Source organism: Neopelma chrysocephalum, unplaced genomic scaffold (genome assembly GCF_003984885.1).
Source record: "Neopelma chrysocephalum unplaced genomic scaffold, ASM398488v2 Primary Assembly neopelma1_24, whole genome shotgun sequence".
Lineage (NCBI taxonomy): Eukaryota > Metazoa > Chordata > Aves > Passeriformes > Pipridae > Neopelma > Neopelma chrysocephalum.
This window is the reverse complement of record NW_020897693.1, coordinates 8,514,355-8,532,516: the sequence shown is the minus strand read 5'-3', so window position 1 is coordinate 8,532,516 and position 18,162 is coordinate 8,514,355. Positions and strand designations below refer to the sequence as shown.

Here is an 18,162-nt window from a genome sequence, read left to right as displayed (position 1 = left end):
AACTGGTTAACAGTGTCCCCATTTTATTAGCAAGTGAGAGTATATCAGGGAGATGTAATTGATTCCCCCCTTTTTACGGTTCCTAGACAGATAATATATATTACTTTAAACCCAACCTATTTTACAGCCCTCTGCCCACCTCTCAAACCCATACACTCACTGAGTCCCGAGCCTCAAGCCTCAAGCCAGAGACTTGCCTTTCCCCCCCATCCCAAGCAGCGGTCCCAGCCCTGCAGCCATCCTGGTGCAGCCCCGCTCCTGCACAGCCCCTGGGAGGGGAGCGAGAGGAGGAGGGCGGGAGGCGTGGGGCAGGGAGAGGAGGGTCCGGCGAGAAGGACGCAAAGGGCAAGAGAAGGAAAAGGAGATGGCAGGGCGCGGAACTGCTGCTGCTTCTGCAGGGGCCTGGTGCTGAGGGCTGCCCGCCTGCCCACTCGAGCTGGAGCATCGGTGCACAAGCAAGCTGTGAGGGTGGGGAAGAAGCGGTAAGTTCCCTGTGGCTCAGGAAGCCAAGCTCTGCCAAGGGTCCGTGCAGAAGCAGGGCCTTGAGTTGTAACTGGCAACACCTTCACCATTCAAAATAGTTTGTCTCTAGAACAGTTCCCTTTTAGTTCTAAATTGCGGTGGTTTTGTTGTTTTGTTTTGTTGTTGGTTTTGTGTTTTTTTAAAAAAAGGATGCGTGTTGATGTATTTCTGTGTGTGCGTGCATCTGTGTACATGAGTAACAGCCAACTAGCTCATATGGTCATGACCAAGCTATATTTCAGAAGAGAAAAGAAACACATTTATCACACTTTTCCTAAAACGAAAAGCTAAAATTTCAAGTTCAGTATTCGCTATCTTGTCTTCCCTCCCCACCCTCCCTTGCTATTTCTGGGTTTTTTCCCTTCCAACTTACTTTAGCACCATAACACATTTTAAACATTACAATCCCTCTTCAGATACTACACAAAATGTCCCATAAAAATAGTGCTTTTTTTGCCAAAAAAGTTATATAATATATTATATATATAAATCAACTAAATCCGTGGCAAATGTGCAATGCAGACGCCTTCTCCATTTAAAGTGAGCATCAGCTCACTTTTTTCTTTTTTTTCTTCTTTCCCCTTTCCTTTTCCTTCTCTCTTTCTCGCTTTCTCTCTCCTCTTCCTCTCTTTCTCACATCATCGGTGATTTCAAAAAGGTGCAAGTCGATTTGGAATCTTGTAATGAAGCACACACACAAAAACGCAGATGGGGGCTCCTCGGAACTTCTTCTCAGGTACATTTTTTTGTTTAAAGGTGCAAAAGAAAGTTATAAAAATAAGAAAACCAAAAGAGAAAAAAAGAAACAAAAAGAAGAAAAAAGTGGGGTGGGAATGAGGCAAAAAAATTTTATCCCTCAATATTTCTCCCCATTTTATTGTTTTTTCACTTTATTGTCAAGAAAGACATGGAATGGACTCTTCACGAGAAAAAAAGGTTAAAAAAAATTTTAACTTCATATCCTTTTTCCCTCTTGCTCTTTCTTTTGTCTTCTGGTGTTGGCACCGGGGATGTCACGCAGCACCCGGCAGCAAAAAGTTCAAGTGCCAAACTGTCCCTTTGCAAGTACAGGCTTGGAAATACTGGGGGAACGGGGGAATGAAACAGGTGTGGGAAACGAAACAACCCTCCCCCCCACCCCAAAAGGACGATGCCGTGGGAGCGGTGCTGCTCGCCACCGCCGCTGCTGCCACCATCCCCTCCTTGCTGTGTCAGTTGTTTGGTTGGGGCCAGAGCGGCGTGAGGGTGCCCCGCCGCCCGCTCCTTGGCTCAGCGGCCCCGGGGACGGAGGGGCTTGGGGGTCGGGAATCACCAGTCCTCCCGCCCTCCCCCAGGAGATCAAAAATCGAGACAGCTGGTCAGGGTTCATTTCTGGGGGCCAGCCGTTTCCGGGGAGGCTCGCACCGCTGGAGGCCTCTGGCTGGGCAGGGAGATGAGGGGACGATGCAGCGCTTTGGCTTCCTCAGCCGCTTGCAGCCCCTCAGCCTGCCACCGGTACTGGCGAGCCCGCAGGATGCTGGGCACTTCCCGCTGCAGCCGCTGGGAGCTCTTCTTCTGCCACACATCATACTTGGAGTATTTGGCGTGCGAGGGCTTCTGGAAGCTCTCCTGCAAGGAGAGGGAGAGCAATATTAGCCTCTGCTTAAGCCTGCTTGCACTCCAGAGGGTGGTTCCCCTCTTGGACTTCCATCCATCCCATGGAAACATTGCCCCATCCCAGGAAACAGTAACAGTCAGGTTGGACGGGGCTCTGAGCAACTTGATCTAGTTGAAGATGTCACTGCTTATTGCAGGGCAGTTGCACTAGATGACCTTTAAAGGTCACTTCCAACCCAAACCATTCTATGACTGTGACCTAGCCCACCTCTGGTCCCCCACTTTAATAAAAGCTGCCTTTTGGCAGGCTATTTGGCATGACTTGCTAATGGTGACTGTCTCTCAAAGGCTCTGCAGAAGCAACAAATCTTGCAGCTGGGGTTTGTCCTCTCCCACCCACGGCCTTCCAATCTTTTGTCTCACTATTTATTTCAGAGAAATGCCATCATCCCGGCACAGCCTCCCTACCTTGCCGAGGGCTGGCAGGCCTGACAGGGAGGTGGCGGAGAGGTCACGCTCCGACTTGACGGACTTGGCGCAGTATGTCTCCAGCAGAGCCAGGTCACAGCTCCGAAAGCAGCACTCCTCCACAATCCCCCGATTGATCCGCCGGTTATTTCGTCCCACCGGTCTACCTGCAACAGCAGAGACCCTTGCGTTATCCACCAACCTGGACAGGACCCTCTCCCTACCTCCATAGCACCTATCCCCTTGCAAGCATCCCTCTACCAGCCACCAGAGACTGGTGGGTTCTACGTGCTTCAAAAATAGCAGCGCTTCTCCCAAACCAGCTGACACGCACCCGCAAACCAGCCAAGTTTCATGCTAAGACTTTCCCAGACAAATGTTATTGATGCCAACAGGCTCTCCCTGTGCCTCCAGTTGTAGTTTAAAGGCACTTTGAATGATGGGGATTTATCTCCCTCCTATATCTCTGGCATGGGTGGACTTTTTGAGTGCAGCTAAGGCAAGGAAGCTCAAGCCCAGCCTGACCGCCAGCTCTGTGCTGATTACTGTGACTGTCTCAGATGTTGATCCTGGCAAGCAGATTTCATTAGAAAGAAGCAGCACAGCATTGCAGCTGCCAACCTCCCTCTGTCGGGTCAACACTCAGGCAGGTGAAGCGAACCAAGGCGGCTAAATTTTACCAGATGGGACAGCTCTGAGACAGCTGCAGAAAGAATACAGGCTCCCACACCCGCCAAGAATAGCTATTAAACTTAATCTTTTAATAAGGGTTCCTCTCCCATTTCTGCCTGCAGAAGGATGCAAAAGTCCATGTCTGGTGCAGCAATGACCAAGTGCATTTCATGTAGCTGCTTAACGATGACCAAAGCACTCCAAAGGAAAAGCTTACATCACTTCTACTGTTTCCTCCCTCTCTTGAAATAAAAGAGATGCGTAAATTTGAATTTCTGATGAAAAGTAAATTTGCTTGGGAATTGTGACTTCCAAAATGTAAACTGGCCCAAAACAAAAGGATTTTCTCTATGTTTTTGCACACAGCATATTGTGCTTTTGTGCTGTTCTAGAGTTTGCAGCCAGGGTTCTACATACTGCCTCTTCCCAGTGCAAGGTGCTCCGAGCGAGGGAAGCAGAGGCGAGCACCAGTGGGGCTTGGAAACCAGGAGAATTTAAGCATGGGAAAAACTGAGAGCAAGTTGTGTAAGTGCAATGCCTATCAGTGCTCACCAAGCCATGCCAAGCCTCCACACCTCAGCTGGCCTGCAGGAACACACAAAATGGTCCATGTTGGCCCTGTGCATGACCCATGATGCCCCCTCTTGCACTCCAGAGGAAGCAGGCATTCAAGTATTAAGCCTCGGTGAAGATTTAAGGATCCTGGCTTAGAAGGAGCTGACCACTTTCCCTGGGGCATACCCCACCCTGGGTGCCCACCCAAAGTGCCTTGGGACAAAGTGCAAAGCACAGGAATTATCTATGTACACTGTGCAACCCCACATGTGAGAAGCAGCCCAAGATGTGCAATGCAGACATGCATGTGGGATGCAGCCCTGTCCATTCAATGCAGCCCCGTGCATATTCAATGCAGACATGCATATTCAACACAACCCTCCATGCACAACGCAGCCCCATGTGTGCAATGCTCACATGCAAAACCCCACGACCATGCCTCATTGCTGGCTCTGGAAAAGCCCTGGCAGCAGGGCACCCACTCTGCTAAAATTGGTTGTGACCCCATATCATGGAGCCCTCTGCTCTATGCTGGTGCATTGCCACCATGCTCAGAGGTCACAATAACAAACACGGCATCAGGGTGATGGGGCAGCTGACTCATACCATGAGACCCACCTTTGGGAGTCATTTTAAACGTTCTATTTTCCACATTTGTCCCCCCTGTGCCACCACCTTTCTTTTTTCTTTTTCTCCAGAAAAATTTCACGGACAACCTTAAACCAGCCCCACAGGAAGGTGAGAAGGATGGTTCACTCTTAGTAAAGGTTCAGCAAAGAGAACACTGTTAGGAGTTTAATTTTCTCTATGTAAATACTTGTGTCCAAAAAGCACACTGGACTGAGACCTCCCTTTAGAGGCAGGGCAGGTGTGCTGGGTGCCCGCAGCTGCACAAGCAATGCCAGTGTAGGCCACCTGGGTGGTGATGCCCAAAGAAGACAGGGGAGAGGAGCCAGCGTGGGGCCAGCTGCATTCTCCTCTATGCATGCAATGCCCAGTGAGGTCCATGGAAGAGGTGCGCTGCACCAACACCCTGCACTGCTTACGGCCCCTGCTCAGCACCCATCAATCCCAGTGCCCAACTTGCAGGCATGGCAGGCTGCTGAAGCATTGGGCTGCTCCAGAAAGGCATCCTGAGCACGGGCAAAAGGAGAGTTTGGAAGGGAAAGAGAAAAAAATTCAAGTCACCCCCCCTTGCTAGCACGTCCCCAGAGGGCTGCATTCACACTCCCGCTGAACAGAAGGTTGCACAAGTGATGACACACACGGTTTGAGGAGAAGTTGAGGTTTTGAAAGGTTACATGTCTCCTCTCAAACACAGAAGTTTCCCACTTGCAGCTATGTGTTTGTTTGGAAAGAAGAGGGGAGGAAAAAAACAATAAGGAAAGCGGGACTATATTCACCACCATGCCACCCAGGGCAATTTGTGGCATGGGTATGCATGAGAAGATCATGTCACCATGTGTTAGCAAATGCCCAGGTGTGGCACCATCGATGGTGAGCTCCCAGCAGGGACCAATCGCAGTGCTATGGCCTTTTCCTCCCTGACCACTGCCCCTGCCCAGCCAGTGGGCACACGTGTGGCCCCCAGCCCCAAATGTGCTGCCCTTTCTCTCTTCCATAAAGCTGCTGCATGCCCTTCCCCTTGCTGGCACCACTACCAGCTCCACCACGACTGTCCAATAGGACACATCTCTCCTTACATAATTGTCCATACGGATCTTGCCAAATGCCAATACAATCCTCTGTGGGAGAGTTATTTAGGAAAAAAAATAAGCAAACATAGCAAACAAGGATTTAGTCACAGAAAGTACCTGGAGACAACAACCCAGGGAAGAAACACCAGGACATTGCTGGCTAACAGCAATATCGCTGCTGACCTGGATTGGGAAAAGTGTTTGTTCCGTAACAATTTACACAGGGACTAAAGGTTGAATTTCCTGGCTTTTGCTCATGGGTGGCATCTCACTTTACTGCCACTGCCAAACCCAAGGAAGGTTTTGCCACTCTGTCTCTTACCCGCAGGGGAGAATTGTGTGGGCAGCGGGCTGCAGCACCGCTCGGGCACGCGAGCCACTTCCCATCGCAGCAATGACCACTTCCTCCCGAGGAAACATGCTTCCTCTGGGCCTTCAATGAATGGCTAGGCTCTTTTTCCCAAAACTGTGCTTCACCAAAACTTCTACAGCACTGCTGAGGGTATGAGCCCAGAGATGCAAAGTTCAGTGATGCAAAACCCGATGGTGCAAAGCCCTTCTGTTGCCTGGGGTTATTGCAGCCTAGCAGTGGGCTATCCCGACAGGGAGAGCTGGGCATCCCAGAAAAAGTACAAAGCCAAACCCAGAGAGACCACATACCTGCAGCTCAGCTGTGCCACTGTACCAGAGGCAGTGAAACTGCCATGGCCACCGTGGACAGGAGGGTCCCTTCCCTAGCATCAACACCCCACTGCTCTGGGCTCCTCACTCTCACCAGGGCCGGACAGATGCTGTGGGGAGGGGTGCACTGTGCTGGTGCCACCCTGGCTGGGTCCTCTTTCCTCCGGTCAATCAGGCGGTCAGCCGAGTGGAAGGGGACTTTGGGTGTAAACAGTCCCCGTGCCCCTGTCGCAGGAATGTTGGGAGCAACAAGGGGGCCTTTGTGCAGCACCGGGCCCCGTCCCAGTGCCCCCAGCCTGGCCCTCCCCCACCCCGGCACCACACTTTCCCCCCTGCTTTTTCCTAGTATTATTCGGAGGAGCGGCGGGTGCGCAAGAATGTGCTCCGTCAGCACAAGCGGCTGCAAAGAGCTAAATTCTTATCAGCTGTTGGAAAGGAGGAAACAGGAGCTGTTGTTTACAGAGAAGTCGGCCGCCTCTCCCCCTACAGCCCCTTCTCCCTCCCTGCTAGCGCTGCATGACAGCAACTTCACGGCCGAGGCTTCCTCTCAACCTACTCTGCATTTTCACTCTGGGCTGCACTCAGAATTCCTCCATGGGCTGTGCCGCTGTCCCTGGGCGGGTGCTGGGGAGCAGGGACAGCGGTTCCAACCCTGCCACAGAGCCACGGCAGGAAGCCACCACCTTGACAGCAGCTGCAGGCCAACCCAAAAGCCTTAAAAGTCACTGAGATGAGGCATCGCTAGAGGAAAACAAAGTGTGCTGGCTCCTACCCCTGTTAGTGCAGCTCTTTTGCAGCCCCAACTCTTGGAGGCAGCTTCAACATCCTCAGCCTCAAGCACCTGCACACCACAATGCTTCCCAGGGCACCTGGGGGCTGGGACTCACTCCTCATGCCAGTGGACAGGCATTCCAGTTATCAGGGGTGCACCCTGCTCAGTCTAGGTTGCATATTTCCCCAGCACCAGATGCCTGGGGGATGAAACACCGTCAGTACACTGCATCCCCTTGCATCCGTGCAAAGAGTGTTGTATTTCAGAGCTAGCTTTGCTAGCAAAGTGCTCACTTTTAAGAATGCAGAACATCAGAAGTACTTAAATAAGTGCTGCAGCAAAAAAAAAAAATGTATTTTCATACCATTTTTTGATTTTTTCCAACGTTAGCAGTCAGATGCTTCAACAACCCTTGTTCAGCAAGCAGGATCCTTGCATACCCATGGGACAAGGCTGCCCAAGTCATTTACTTCCCATATGAATGACTGCATTAGCACAGGTTGCTCATCAGGTCATACATCCCATATTGTGAGGTGCTCAACTTCAAGACATAAACCCCACAATTGTGCAACATAACTGTGCCCTATCGCGTCTACATAGTGACACGTGGGTTTAGGACTGAAGATGAATGTGATCAGGAGAATTAATCACTTATAAGGCCAACTGATGGAGGTAGAAGGTGAAAAATTAAATGAAAAGGGGATGTACAAAACCCTTCTTCAAGTAGAGGTATTGCCCAAACGTCTTCAGCCCTGCATGGCACAAGCTGGTCAGTTGCTGAAGGGGTTAAAATATTGGACTGGGGGAACTTTGCTTTATCCCCAGCACCTGGGCTCTCTAGAAATATTCATAAAGGTGAATGGGGGAGAGACAGGAGAGGACAAAAAAAAAAGCAAGAATCCCCTTGCAAGCACCAGAATGGTCACTTGGCACCAAGAGACTTGTCTCCCTTCAAAAGTGGTTTTATTTTGGCCTGGGCAGCTGGGTTATTTGAGGTGAAAGGAGGTCAGTTTGACCGTAAAACAAAAGCCCCGTTCCCTTTCATCCCCAGAGAGGGGGAGGAGGAAAGAGAAACCATGGGAGGAAGACGGGTGCTCCTCTATATCTAGAGGGAGAGGAAGAGCTAAGAGAACGGGAGAGGAGTTTGCCTCCTTGCTGTGCCGGTAAGGCCAGACCCAGACCTGCCACCCTGGCTGAGTGCCGGCACAGGGCCCATTGGCAGAGGAAAGGCGGAAGAGGAAGAGCAGCTGACATGCAAACCCTCACTGCTTGGATCAGTCACAAGAGGGAAATGCATCCAGAGCACCCCAAATGTGCTGCCTGCCCACAATAGCTAGGGAGCCATGAAAACACCTTGCTGCTTGCCGTGATGGGGCAGGGTGATTGCCCCAGCTAGTTCCAAAGCCATCTGCAGCCCAACCACCTGCCAGGAATTACACAGCCTGAACCCCGCTGTGGCTGGGTGTGGGATCCCTGCACCTCTCCCTGCCCAACCTCAGCAAGCAGCACCAGTCAAGTCTGGCAAAGCACCCAGGTTGCAAAGGGATATCCAGAGTCATCTTCCAACTTTGCGGCAACCTGTTCCCTGCATAGGCAGACTGGAATAAGAGAGAGGCTGGCTCTCAACTCCAGTACTTAAAAAAAACCACCCCATTACTTGAAAGTGACTTTTTAACATCTTTTCACAAGGCAGAGGCAAGACTGTCAAATACATGGCACCATGTGCAGCTGGTATCTCCATCCTCTTCCCCCCATTTGGCTTTGCATCTTTCTTGTAGTCAGTTAGTCTGTGGTTCAGTCCTCCGTGGGGAGCAAAACACAGGGTCTTCCCTCTCCCAAGCAGAGCAGAGGACTGAAACACCAAAACGAGGTATCACACTCGAGGTACCTTTGCCCATAGATCACTCAGCATCCATTGCTACTGGTTTACTCCTCATCCTTCCTGTTTACCAGCTAAGCCATTGTACTGCTAATGCCAATGGTCCAAACACCCAAAGCATCCTGGTGGAAAGCCTGCTGCAGCCAACTGGCCTGAAGCCATCTGCACTCTGCAAACAGCAATGCTGCGATTCTTTTTTTTTCTGCACTAGCTACACTGCAAAAGGATAAGACATCACTCTTCAGCAACAAGTTTACCATCAGGTAGCTAGGAGGTCATGAAGTGTGTTTTGGGAGCAGCATAGAAGGTGCTGCTATACCAAAGCAAAGCCTGCCCAGGAATGAGTGCTCAGCTCCCTGCCTGCTGTCAGATGCAGCACTTAGGCAGCAACGTTTCAGAATAAGCCAGGACCCAAGCTCAGCAGAGAGTTGGCTGCAGACATCCTCGCTATTGTAATGACTTGCCCACATCACTGGTGAGCCAGCCACATAAGGTTCCCCAGTGATATTCAACTTCCCCGAGCATCATATGTGGGACCCAGTTTCCCCATGGTACAAGACAGTGCCCAAAATTGACATGAAGTGAGTTTATGCCACCCTGAACATGTCCATTTTCTTGCTCTTCTCCTGGCCTACTTCCACATACAAGGAAATCATGAAAAGCACCAGGCTGGGAAACCCCTCCTTTCCCTCCCGGCCTGGCTCCACTGAAGCAGGGTGTGGGGTGGGGGCAGCATCCTTCCTGCTGTTGGCAGCTGCCCAGCACTTACTGAAATAGAAGCCCCTGTCCCCGCAGACGAACTGCAGTGTGTCCACCAGCTCCCCGCCACAGAGGGTCTCCGCCGTGCCGTACGCAGCCGCTGAATCCAGTGCGTAGGCCAGGAAAGCCAGCAGCAGCAGCAGCATCCGCCTCGCCGCACACATCCTCTGCACCTGAGGACAGAGGCACAGCATTAACATCGCGAGAGAGACCCCTCTCCTCCACCTCCCCCAGGCAATGCCCCCTGCCCACAGCATGCTGGGGGTTTGATGTCCGGACATGTTGAGATGCTGCAGGAAAGGATCGGCAGCGCTGCGACAGCCGCTGGTGCGAGGCCGGCTCCCAGCACTCGGCCTGCCGGGCAGCCACTCAGTCAAACAAGGTTTGCATTGAAGTAGTTTTTCCATTGGAAAATCCCACTTCAACCTACATCTAAAAGGCTTTTATTCCCTCTGCTCTTTCAACAGTGTGATTTTTTTTATTTTTTCCCCCCTTTACATGGGAATTCATTCAAATTATTATCAGTAGGGGTTTTTTTTCCCTCTCCTGGTGACAGGTTTTCATGCCATACCTGAAAACATGTCCCCCCAAAGCAGAAACAAGTGAAGTTTCAACCTGTCCTAGAGCTGTTTTTGAGGAAATCTGGGAATAACAGCCTTTGTCCTGGGCATGTGAAGCTCAGACAATCGAGGGGCTGATTGCACAAGCCATGTTTGCTGAAGAGAGTTGGGACTGAGAAGACATCCCTCAGGAACAACGCAGTACCATGGGAAACACACTTGCAGCATCACCAAGGAGGACCAAGGCAGTATCAGACAGTGCAGAGCACTAAAAAAGAAACTCCCTGGATATTTGCTAACTAGCCCAAAGATTTCCCCTGGCTCCACTCCAGCAACCAGCTTTACCTCTGTGTCACCTTCTGTAAGTGTAAAACAAGGCTGTTATTGCCCCACTGGATGGGACAAAACCCGTGGATGGTTGAAGGTAATATAGTCCCTCAATGATGAGCCTCACGGTATACATACAGCCAAATAACACTGGTGACCAGACAGGTCAGCTGAAAATGAAGAGGAGAAGTGTGTCAAAATAGCAGACGGTGTGTGGCAACCCTAATCTCAAGCAGAGCATCCCCTCTCTTTGCTAACATTCAACCAAGATGCTGGGTTTCACATCCAGCTATCACCATAGCATCTGAGCAACTCGAGAATAACATCAGTTAATGAATATTACCTCACCCTCCCGGGATGCTCGGAGATGGAGCTGAAGCCCAGGATAGATTAAATGACTCGCCCAAGGTCACAGGGGAAGTCTGCAGCGCAGCCAGGAAATTAGCCCAGCTCCCCCGAGGCCCCGCTACGGTCCTGCCAGCAATAAAGACACCCTTGCTACCGAATTTTTACTAGCACATAGCTCAAATCCTTGCTGCTAGAAATGCATCATGATTGCAAGTCGCAGGCTCTACTGAGCAGTGGGAGGACAGGGACCAGCAGCAAGAAAAGCCAAGAAGTTGCAAGATCTGGATGGGCTGTGGGGGGCATCCACCCTGCTTGAACGTTGATGCCCATAGTATTGCTCAGCCTGTGCTGGCAGAGACCATCAAGGCTGACAAAAGTCCTCCTGGGCTCTCAACAAGAGAGGCAGCAGCCCTGGGCACAAACTGGTCTCAAACCAGCAAGTGATGAGAACCAGGACGAGCTTTTCCAGTAGCAATGATCCCTTTGGCATACTGCAGGGGCTTTGTTCTGTATTAAAGTAGGAGCGGAGGGACAGCACTAGGCTGTGACACCATGCTGCCAATCTGCAATGTTTTGCCACCAATACCTTTTCACCTTGATTTTTTTTTATCCAGTGGCCAACAGGTATTTACTGGGCCTCCCCGACATGACCACAGCATCACCTTCACTGCTGAAGTCACGCCTCTGGTGCAGCAACATCGTCAGCCAGATCTCCAACTGACAAAAGACCAATGATCCTGCTCCCTTCCCTTTTTCCCCCCCCCTTTTCCTCTTCTTTTACATGCATCTCCTGTTTGCTGGTGTCCCCAGGGCTTGGGTAGTGCCAGCAGCTCATTGCCAGGGTGACAGATGTGTGACAGCCAGTACTGCCATTGAAGGCACTGATGTGGGACTTCAGGACACCTACATAATCCCCCATCCCCAATTAGGCTAACGCTGGCTAATGAGCAGGCCAAGCCAAAGCCAACCCCCCCAAGAAGGGGCTGCTTAGTGGCACAGGTGACAAACCCTGTTTTTTCTCCACATTCAGTCTAAAGGAAGGGGTGAGGTGCTCTGAAAAGCAAAGGGAGAGCGAGATTTTGTCAGCGGGGCGATATCTGACGCTGGGGAGACCTGATACCTTCTGTGGAAAAACACTCATGCTCCTCGGAAAATACCCGCTCCTGCGCAACCCGCACCACAAGCATAAGGCAGCCCCTGGCAGTTTTCCCTGCCTCCACCGCAAGCTCTTTTTGGGTGGCCACACACCCCATAACTCCATCCAGGAAATGCCCCTGAAGCCGCTAGGACAGAGACAACCCCAGTGCTGTCATCCAGATCACGGCTAACCTGGAGGTGTGAAATGAGATGAAGTCCACCTTTGCCCATGCACCAACTGCCAGCCCTTTCCACTGCCATCACCTTGGCATCTCCCTACTCCCTCCAGCAGCTGTGTAATGAGAAACCAGGCAGCAAAGCAAAAAGCATCTTTATTTACTACCCAGTGCTGCAGTTTCTCTCCAGTTTGATGGAGCCACAACCCAACCCAACCCTGTAAGCTCTTCCCTCTCACTTTAGCCCTACTAACTCTGCTGAGGAAAAGTCCCCACAAAGGCTAGACAGGCTCTCAGAGTGCCATCACCAGCTCATGTCCCAGTGACCTTTCAGTTGATCCTTCCCGCCCTCACATGCCTCCCCTAGCAGGAATGAGCAGCACCCAGGCAGGAGAGCTCAAACCTGCCTCGCCATGGCTGCTGGAGCAGGTGCTACTCCCCCAAAGAGGGTGCCATGGCACAGCTGGGTACCTGCAGCCCATGACCAGCTGCACAGGTTGCATGGGGCCTCAGTTTTCATGGCCAAATCCTGCTCAATATGATGAGTCGAAGCCCTCTGAACACCTCCAAGACTTCATTCTCCACTGAAAACTTGGGACAGCAGAGCTTTTGGTTTCTGGTCCAAGCGTTAGGACAGGCACAGTCTCCCCAGCTGTGGGACAGGAGTAAATTCACAACAATGGCTGAAAATACCTTCAGATTTTATTAGAAAGCCTCTCTTACATGACATGGAACAGGAACAAGGCATAGAGAGGGAAGTGGGTCACCTCCCTAAAGAACAAGGTCCTGTCTCCACTAGGAGAGAGACTACAGCCACCACAGTTCCCTTCTTGCCAGGGCAGGTTGAACCAACCATGCTGGCTTGCTGTTCCTCCTCATGTGCCCAGGGAGAGCTCAAAGGCTTCAGGATGTAACAGGAATAGCAGTGCTAGGCATGCTGGATGCTCAATAACCTGAGCACCAAATTCCTTCTAACGAGGGCTTGGACTCCATATAGTGTGCAAGAGGGTGATGCAAGAGGAATTTTTTGGTTGCACAGATACCCTGTGTACCATCCTAGGAATCACGTCTGAAGTTCCTCTGAATGACCTGCATCTGAGAGCAGCATGTTCAGCGCAGAAGAAGCTCAGACAGGACATCAGCACACACTGATGGTCTCTCTTTCCCAGAGAGGGTCTGCTTTGCTCTCCATCTTCATGTTGCTCTCCTGCATTCCTCTGCATTCCCAGGACCCTACACAAGGCCAGGCTGCCACTAGAAACAGCTTAGCCATGAGTTGCCATATGCAGGATGCTGCCGCCACCTTGGAACTCCTGTGTATTCCTGCCTCACTGCTGTACCCATCCAGCAGAGAGGTCCAACAGAGAGCGTCTTCTACAAGTGGCCGTGGTGTGCCAGGAGCGAGACTGAGGGCAGGTCTGCAGTGGAATAGCCCTCCCACCTGAGACCATTATAAGATATTTCAGGATCTGCTCCAGAATCAGCTGGATCAGCAATTACTGTCCAGCTGCTAGGGAGTGAGGGGCCAAGAGGCCACAACACACTCAAAGGTCCACCTGCCAAATCTCAGAGAACAGTTCAGGCAGCCCTTACATCCAGGCTTGTTCTGAGCAAACCAAACCGCAGTGCCTCTTGGGCAACAAACATCTCCCCAAAAATGGAGACTAAACCTCCTGTCTGACCTAATTCCTTCTTCAGTCTGGCCTTCATTGCAATTTAATATGAACAGAACAACGTAGGAGGGAATTGACAGATGGCCCAGTCTGTAAAATTTGGATTTGGACAGAAAAAAAAAAAAATCTCGCTTCTTTGTGGAGCACTGCAGCATTTAAAAGGGAGCACAGCAAAAAGTCACCAGCCCTAACCTAGCTGTGTGTGCCAGAGGGAAAACCCCAGTTTGCACATCCCAGCATCCTTCACACTCCACCTCTCCTCCAAAAAATAGTGAACAGACTGATGTTTTGCTACTCACATGATTGCCTGTGAGAGATGCTGAACATCTGCCTGTCTGCATTACTCCTCTCTGTGGACTGCCCCAGGAGAGTAGGGAGCTGACCCGGTTTTGAGCACAACAATCCTGAAGGGTCAGGATGCCAAACTCACATGTGCCAAGCGAATGCCACCCCTGCCCATGGGGCAACCCAACCTCACATGGGGTGCCAGGCCATGACGCCCTGAGGTACCAAACAGCAAAGGAACAGTGGAGACCAGTGGGAGAGGCAGGTGCCTTGGCAGCTGAAAAACACCTAGGAGCTGCATCTTGGGCAGAGGCACAAGGGTGGGGTGCCCAGCAGGACCTGAAGGGAGAGGAGCCACTTCATGCTGTGCCACAGAAAGGCCTCCCTCTTCATCTAAAAGAGAAATGAAGAGATTTCCACAGCCTGGAAGAAGCAAGTTTCAAAACACAAAACTTTGAACCACTAAGCTGTCAGATGAATAAAACCAACCTGGGACCAGTGGTTTTGTTGTTTAGCTCAAGCTTGAAGAAAAAAAAAACAACCTCACAATTCTTGGCACCTGGCTCGCATGACATTCATGTGGCTGAGGATGGCAATACTGCTGCTATTTTTAGCACTCACTTTTTTTGTCTTCATTGCTCATCCCCATCAGCAGCCCACTCTGCCCCACACCTGGGGTCACCTTTCTTCTTCCCATCCTGTGAGCCAGGAGAGCCACCTGTCTCCTCTGCCTGCGGGACAGAGGCTGAGGCAGGCAGGGGAGCGCTGCCCGCACCCCACGTCTATACATGTTACAGCGAGAACTACCATGACTGTGGAAAAATCAAGCTGAAAAAGGTGAATGGGGTATTCAGTACCATTTACTCACCCCACTGGGGAGTAAGAGTGTATTGCACAAATTTTGGTATGCAGCCCAGGAACATTTGATTTATTGTATAAAAAAAAGGAAACGCAATCTTGCTTAACGCTTCTAAAGACAGCTGGCAGGACCCAGTGAAGGGATTTAAGTCCGTTTTCGTAGCCTCATTTAACTCCTTTCTTTATTGTTCCTCTCTCCTTTCTGCATTCTCTTCCAGAACCTGGAGTATATCAGGGAAAGTTAACAGCAAGTTAAGCTGTTAAATCAGAAATCATGGTGACTGGAGTCTACTGGCAAGTGATATTCCCACAACACGTTGAACTTGCTTTATATCTTGGCAGAGCAACTTTAACCCTTTCAGAGCTGGGCTGCAATGCCAAGGCAGATTTCTTCCCCCTGTGCCCCCCACCTCTCCTGACCCCTCAGACAAACGTGCTTAGGGAGGCCGATATCACTTTGCCCCGCTAAGACACTCATCAGCTTTTAAAAGCAAAGACAATCCAAAGAAGGATCGGAGAGGTCAGTCCCAGGACACGAGCTCGGAGAGGGTGGGCCACTTACAGTGCTCGTATGCACTGCTGGAAACACACCAACTCCTCAGTCCCTCTAAAAATAAGACCTCACCTGCTGTGTTTGCTTTATTTAAAAAAAGAAAAGTACAGAAATGCTTTTCTCTGGTGCTCCATGAGGCAAGCTGGGCTCATGCTGAAGCCTATAGGAATCAAGGGGAAGACATGCACTGACAACTCCAGGTTGACTGCTCAAAGCAGCAGTCCTCCAGCCAGGCTGAAAAAAGATCACCTGTCAGAAAAAGCGCTGGGACACACACGCAGACACATTTTGGCTCTCAAATTTCATGCGGTGGTAGGAGGGGACCGGCGGTGTCAAATCTTTTATCCCTTAATGAATTTTCACAGGAGCTGGGATAGCCCCTTTTGAAAGGCTGAGTGAACTTGTGTGGGTGTCAACAACATGGAGCAAGATTTACAGCTCTGACCCATTCACCCCCACCAAAATTGTCAAGTTGGGTCCAAAACAGCGCAGTGGAGCTCAAATCAGAAGTGTCAGTCAGTTTTATACCTCCAGATGTCCTTAGCACAAAGTCACCCTCACAAAACCCCATGACCCAGGCTCCTCAACTCCACTCTAAATCAAGGCAAGAAACCCAAATAAAGAAACCCAACACGCTTCACCCTCCCCACCCCCTACACGCACAACCTGACAATAAGCAAACCCAAAGAAAAACGGGCCTCAGCCTCCCAAGCACATCCCGGCATTTGGAAGAAAACAACAGACTTTGTATAGGAAGACTGGGTTGAAAGTAGCGGCTCTCCCGAGGTGCCTGTTTAAAACCACCCACACAAACCTTGTTTTTACACTTGATTGCTCCACACCACCCGAGAGAGACCTGGCGTATCAGCAACCCTGCTGAAGTACCCGTGGCTGGAGGCGAGGCAGACACATCTGCTGGTACAGTTACGCTAAATCCGAGTTCCCTCATGTGCCCCAATTCCCTACTGCTCAGAGTGCTAAAACCTTTCCAAGTTGCGCTCTTAAAACAATTACTGCAGAGAAAACCAATTGGGAAGGAAGCAGAAGAAAAATAAAATTTAAGAAAGAAAAAAAAATCACAGAAAGTAGAAGGTTGCACGCCAACCATTAACTCTCACTCCATTTTGGCTTCGCTTTCTTGTTTTTCCTCTCTGTATTTTTATCCCTCCGAGACCGAACACACCGCAGTGTTTTGCAGACGAGAGTTTAATAATCTCTCCAGTCTCCGGAGCCGGGGAACTGCCCGTCCCCTCCCCGCGCGTCCCCCCGCTCCCACCGCCGCTCGGCGCGGAGGGAGCGCCACGGGCAGCCGGGGGCCGCGCAGCGCTGCGTGACCTCGCATAGCCCCGGCCCGGCCCCCGCACGGCCGCGGCCGCCCCTCCGCCGCTCCCCACGCGGGACCGCGCCGGCTCCGCGCCGCGCCAGGGCTGTCCCACCGCAGCATCCCCGCCGCCGGGTGCGGGCGGCCGCGGGAGGGACCCCCGGGGATGCCCCGCGCACCCCACCGCAGCGGGGCCGCCCCGCCAGCAGCGGCTGGGCCGGCGCTCGGGGTCCCTCTAGTGACACGCGTGGGGACGGCGGGCAGCGGGGCCGGCGCGGCTCTGCCCGGCGCGGCTCGGGATGGTTCAGTTGTGCCCGGGGCGGCGCGGCTCGGCACGGCATAGCACGGCGCGGCATGACACGGCTGTGCGCGGCTCGGCTCGGCATGGAACTGAGCGGCACGGCACGGCTCTGCCCGGCACGGCGCCGGGAATCCCACCGCCCTCTGCCCGCGGAGGAGCAGCGCGGAGCGGCGCTTACCTTGGCACTGCCGCTGCTACTCTCAACTTCTTGCGGCGGCGGCGGGCCGGGAAGGAAGGCGGGCTGCCGGCAGCGCTCATCCGTGTGTGCCCCGGCGCTTGACATGCTGCTCTCCTGCCCTGGCAGCGATCGCGGCTTTGGCTCGCCTTCCTCGGGCCCTGGCACGTTCTCCTCGCCTTGCCTTTTTGGTATGTCAAGTCCCTGCTGGATTTTTTCTGAAGGATGTTATTTTGTTACAATCAGGTATTTTGTTATTCTAGAGAAAGAGCGAGCGAGCGCTTTCCTTTCCTTTTCCTTTTTTTTTTTCCTGGGTTTTTTTTTCACCCTTTTTTTCTTCCCTTCTCTTTCTCTCCTCTTGCTTTGGCTGCCCCTTGAGTGGCTCTCACTTTTGTGTTTACTGAGTGCGTCCCCCTGGCCGGGGCGGAGGGGCCGGCTGCCTCACTGCCCGCTGCTCCCAGCTGGCTGCCCCACGAGCGAGGAGACAGGCAGGGCGCTTCGGCTGCCCCCCTTTTATACCCCCCCAATGGGCATGCTCTGCCGGCGAGCACCAGCCCGGCCACGCAGCCAATAATGTTGCAGAGCTGTCTAACCCCCTCTCTTCCCTCCCTCCCTCCCTTTCTTCCCTCCTTCTCCCTCGTAATCCTCCGGAGTCCAGCTCAGGGAGGGAAGAGGGGACAGAAAGTTTGTGCCGCACCGTTTTTTTGCGAGCTGCTACCCCGGGTGGGGGCTTTGAACCCCCGTGCCGGCCCCGGGTGGGAAGTGGGCTGCGGGAATCCCCCGGCTCCCCGCAGCCCCCCAGGTGAGGGGAGAAGGTGTGTGGTCCGCCCCCCAAGCCCCTGCCCAG

General features: G+C 52.2%; 1 protein-coding gene across 1 annotated transcript; it reads right to left on the bottom strand.

Annotated features, from left to right (window-relative positions):
• Window positions 1-663: 663 nt before the first annotated feature.
• IGF2 (insulin like growth factor 2) lies at window positions 664-17,797 on the bottom strand. The gene is made up of 4 exons (XM_027702090.1): window positions 17,319-17,797; window positions 9,612-9,774; window positions 2,587-2,753; window positions 664-2,130 (listed from the first exon to the last, which is right to left on the bottom strand). The coding sequence occupies exons 1-4, from the start codon at window positions 17,421-17,423 to the stop codon at window positions 1,888-1,890; spliced, it is 678 nt and encodes a 225-aa protein (XP_027557891.1). The 5' UTR covers window positions 17,424-17,797; the 3' UTR covers window positions 664-1,887.
• Between the last annotated feature and the right edge of the window lie 365 nt (window positions 17,798-18,162).

Bases quoted from the DNA above. Each gene is read 5' to 3' on its own strand.
- IGF2 (XM_027702090.1), bottom strand. From the start codon at position 17,423: ATGTCAAGCGCCGGGGCACACACGGATGAGCGCTGCCGGCAGCCCGCC. The intron at 2,754-9,611 runs GTAAGTGCTGGG...CTGCTGTTGCAG, and splicing joins GGACAGGGGCTTCTATTTCA to GTAGACCGGTGGGACGAAAT. The intron at 2,131-2,586 runs GTAGGGAGGCTG...CTCTCCTTGCAG, and splicing joins GCCTGCCAGCCCTCGGCAAG to GAGAGCTTCCAGAAGCCCTC.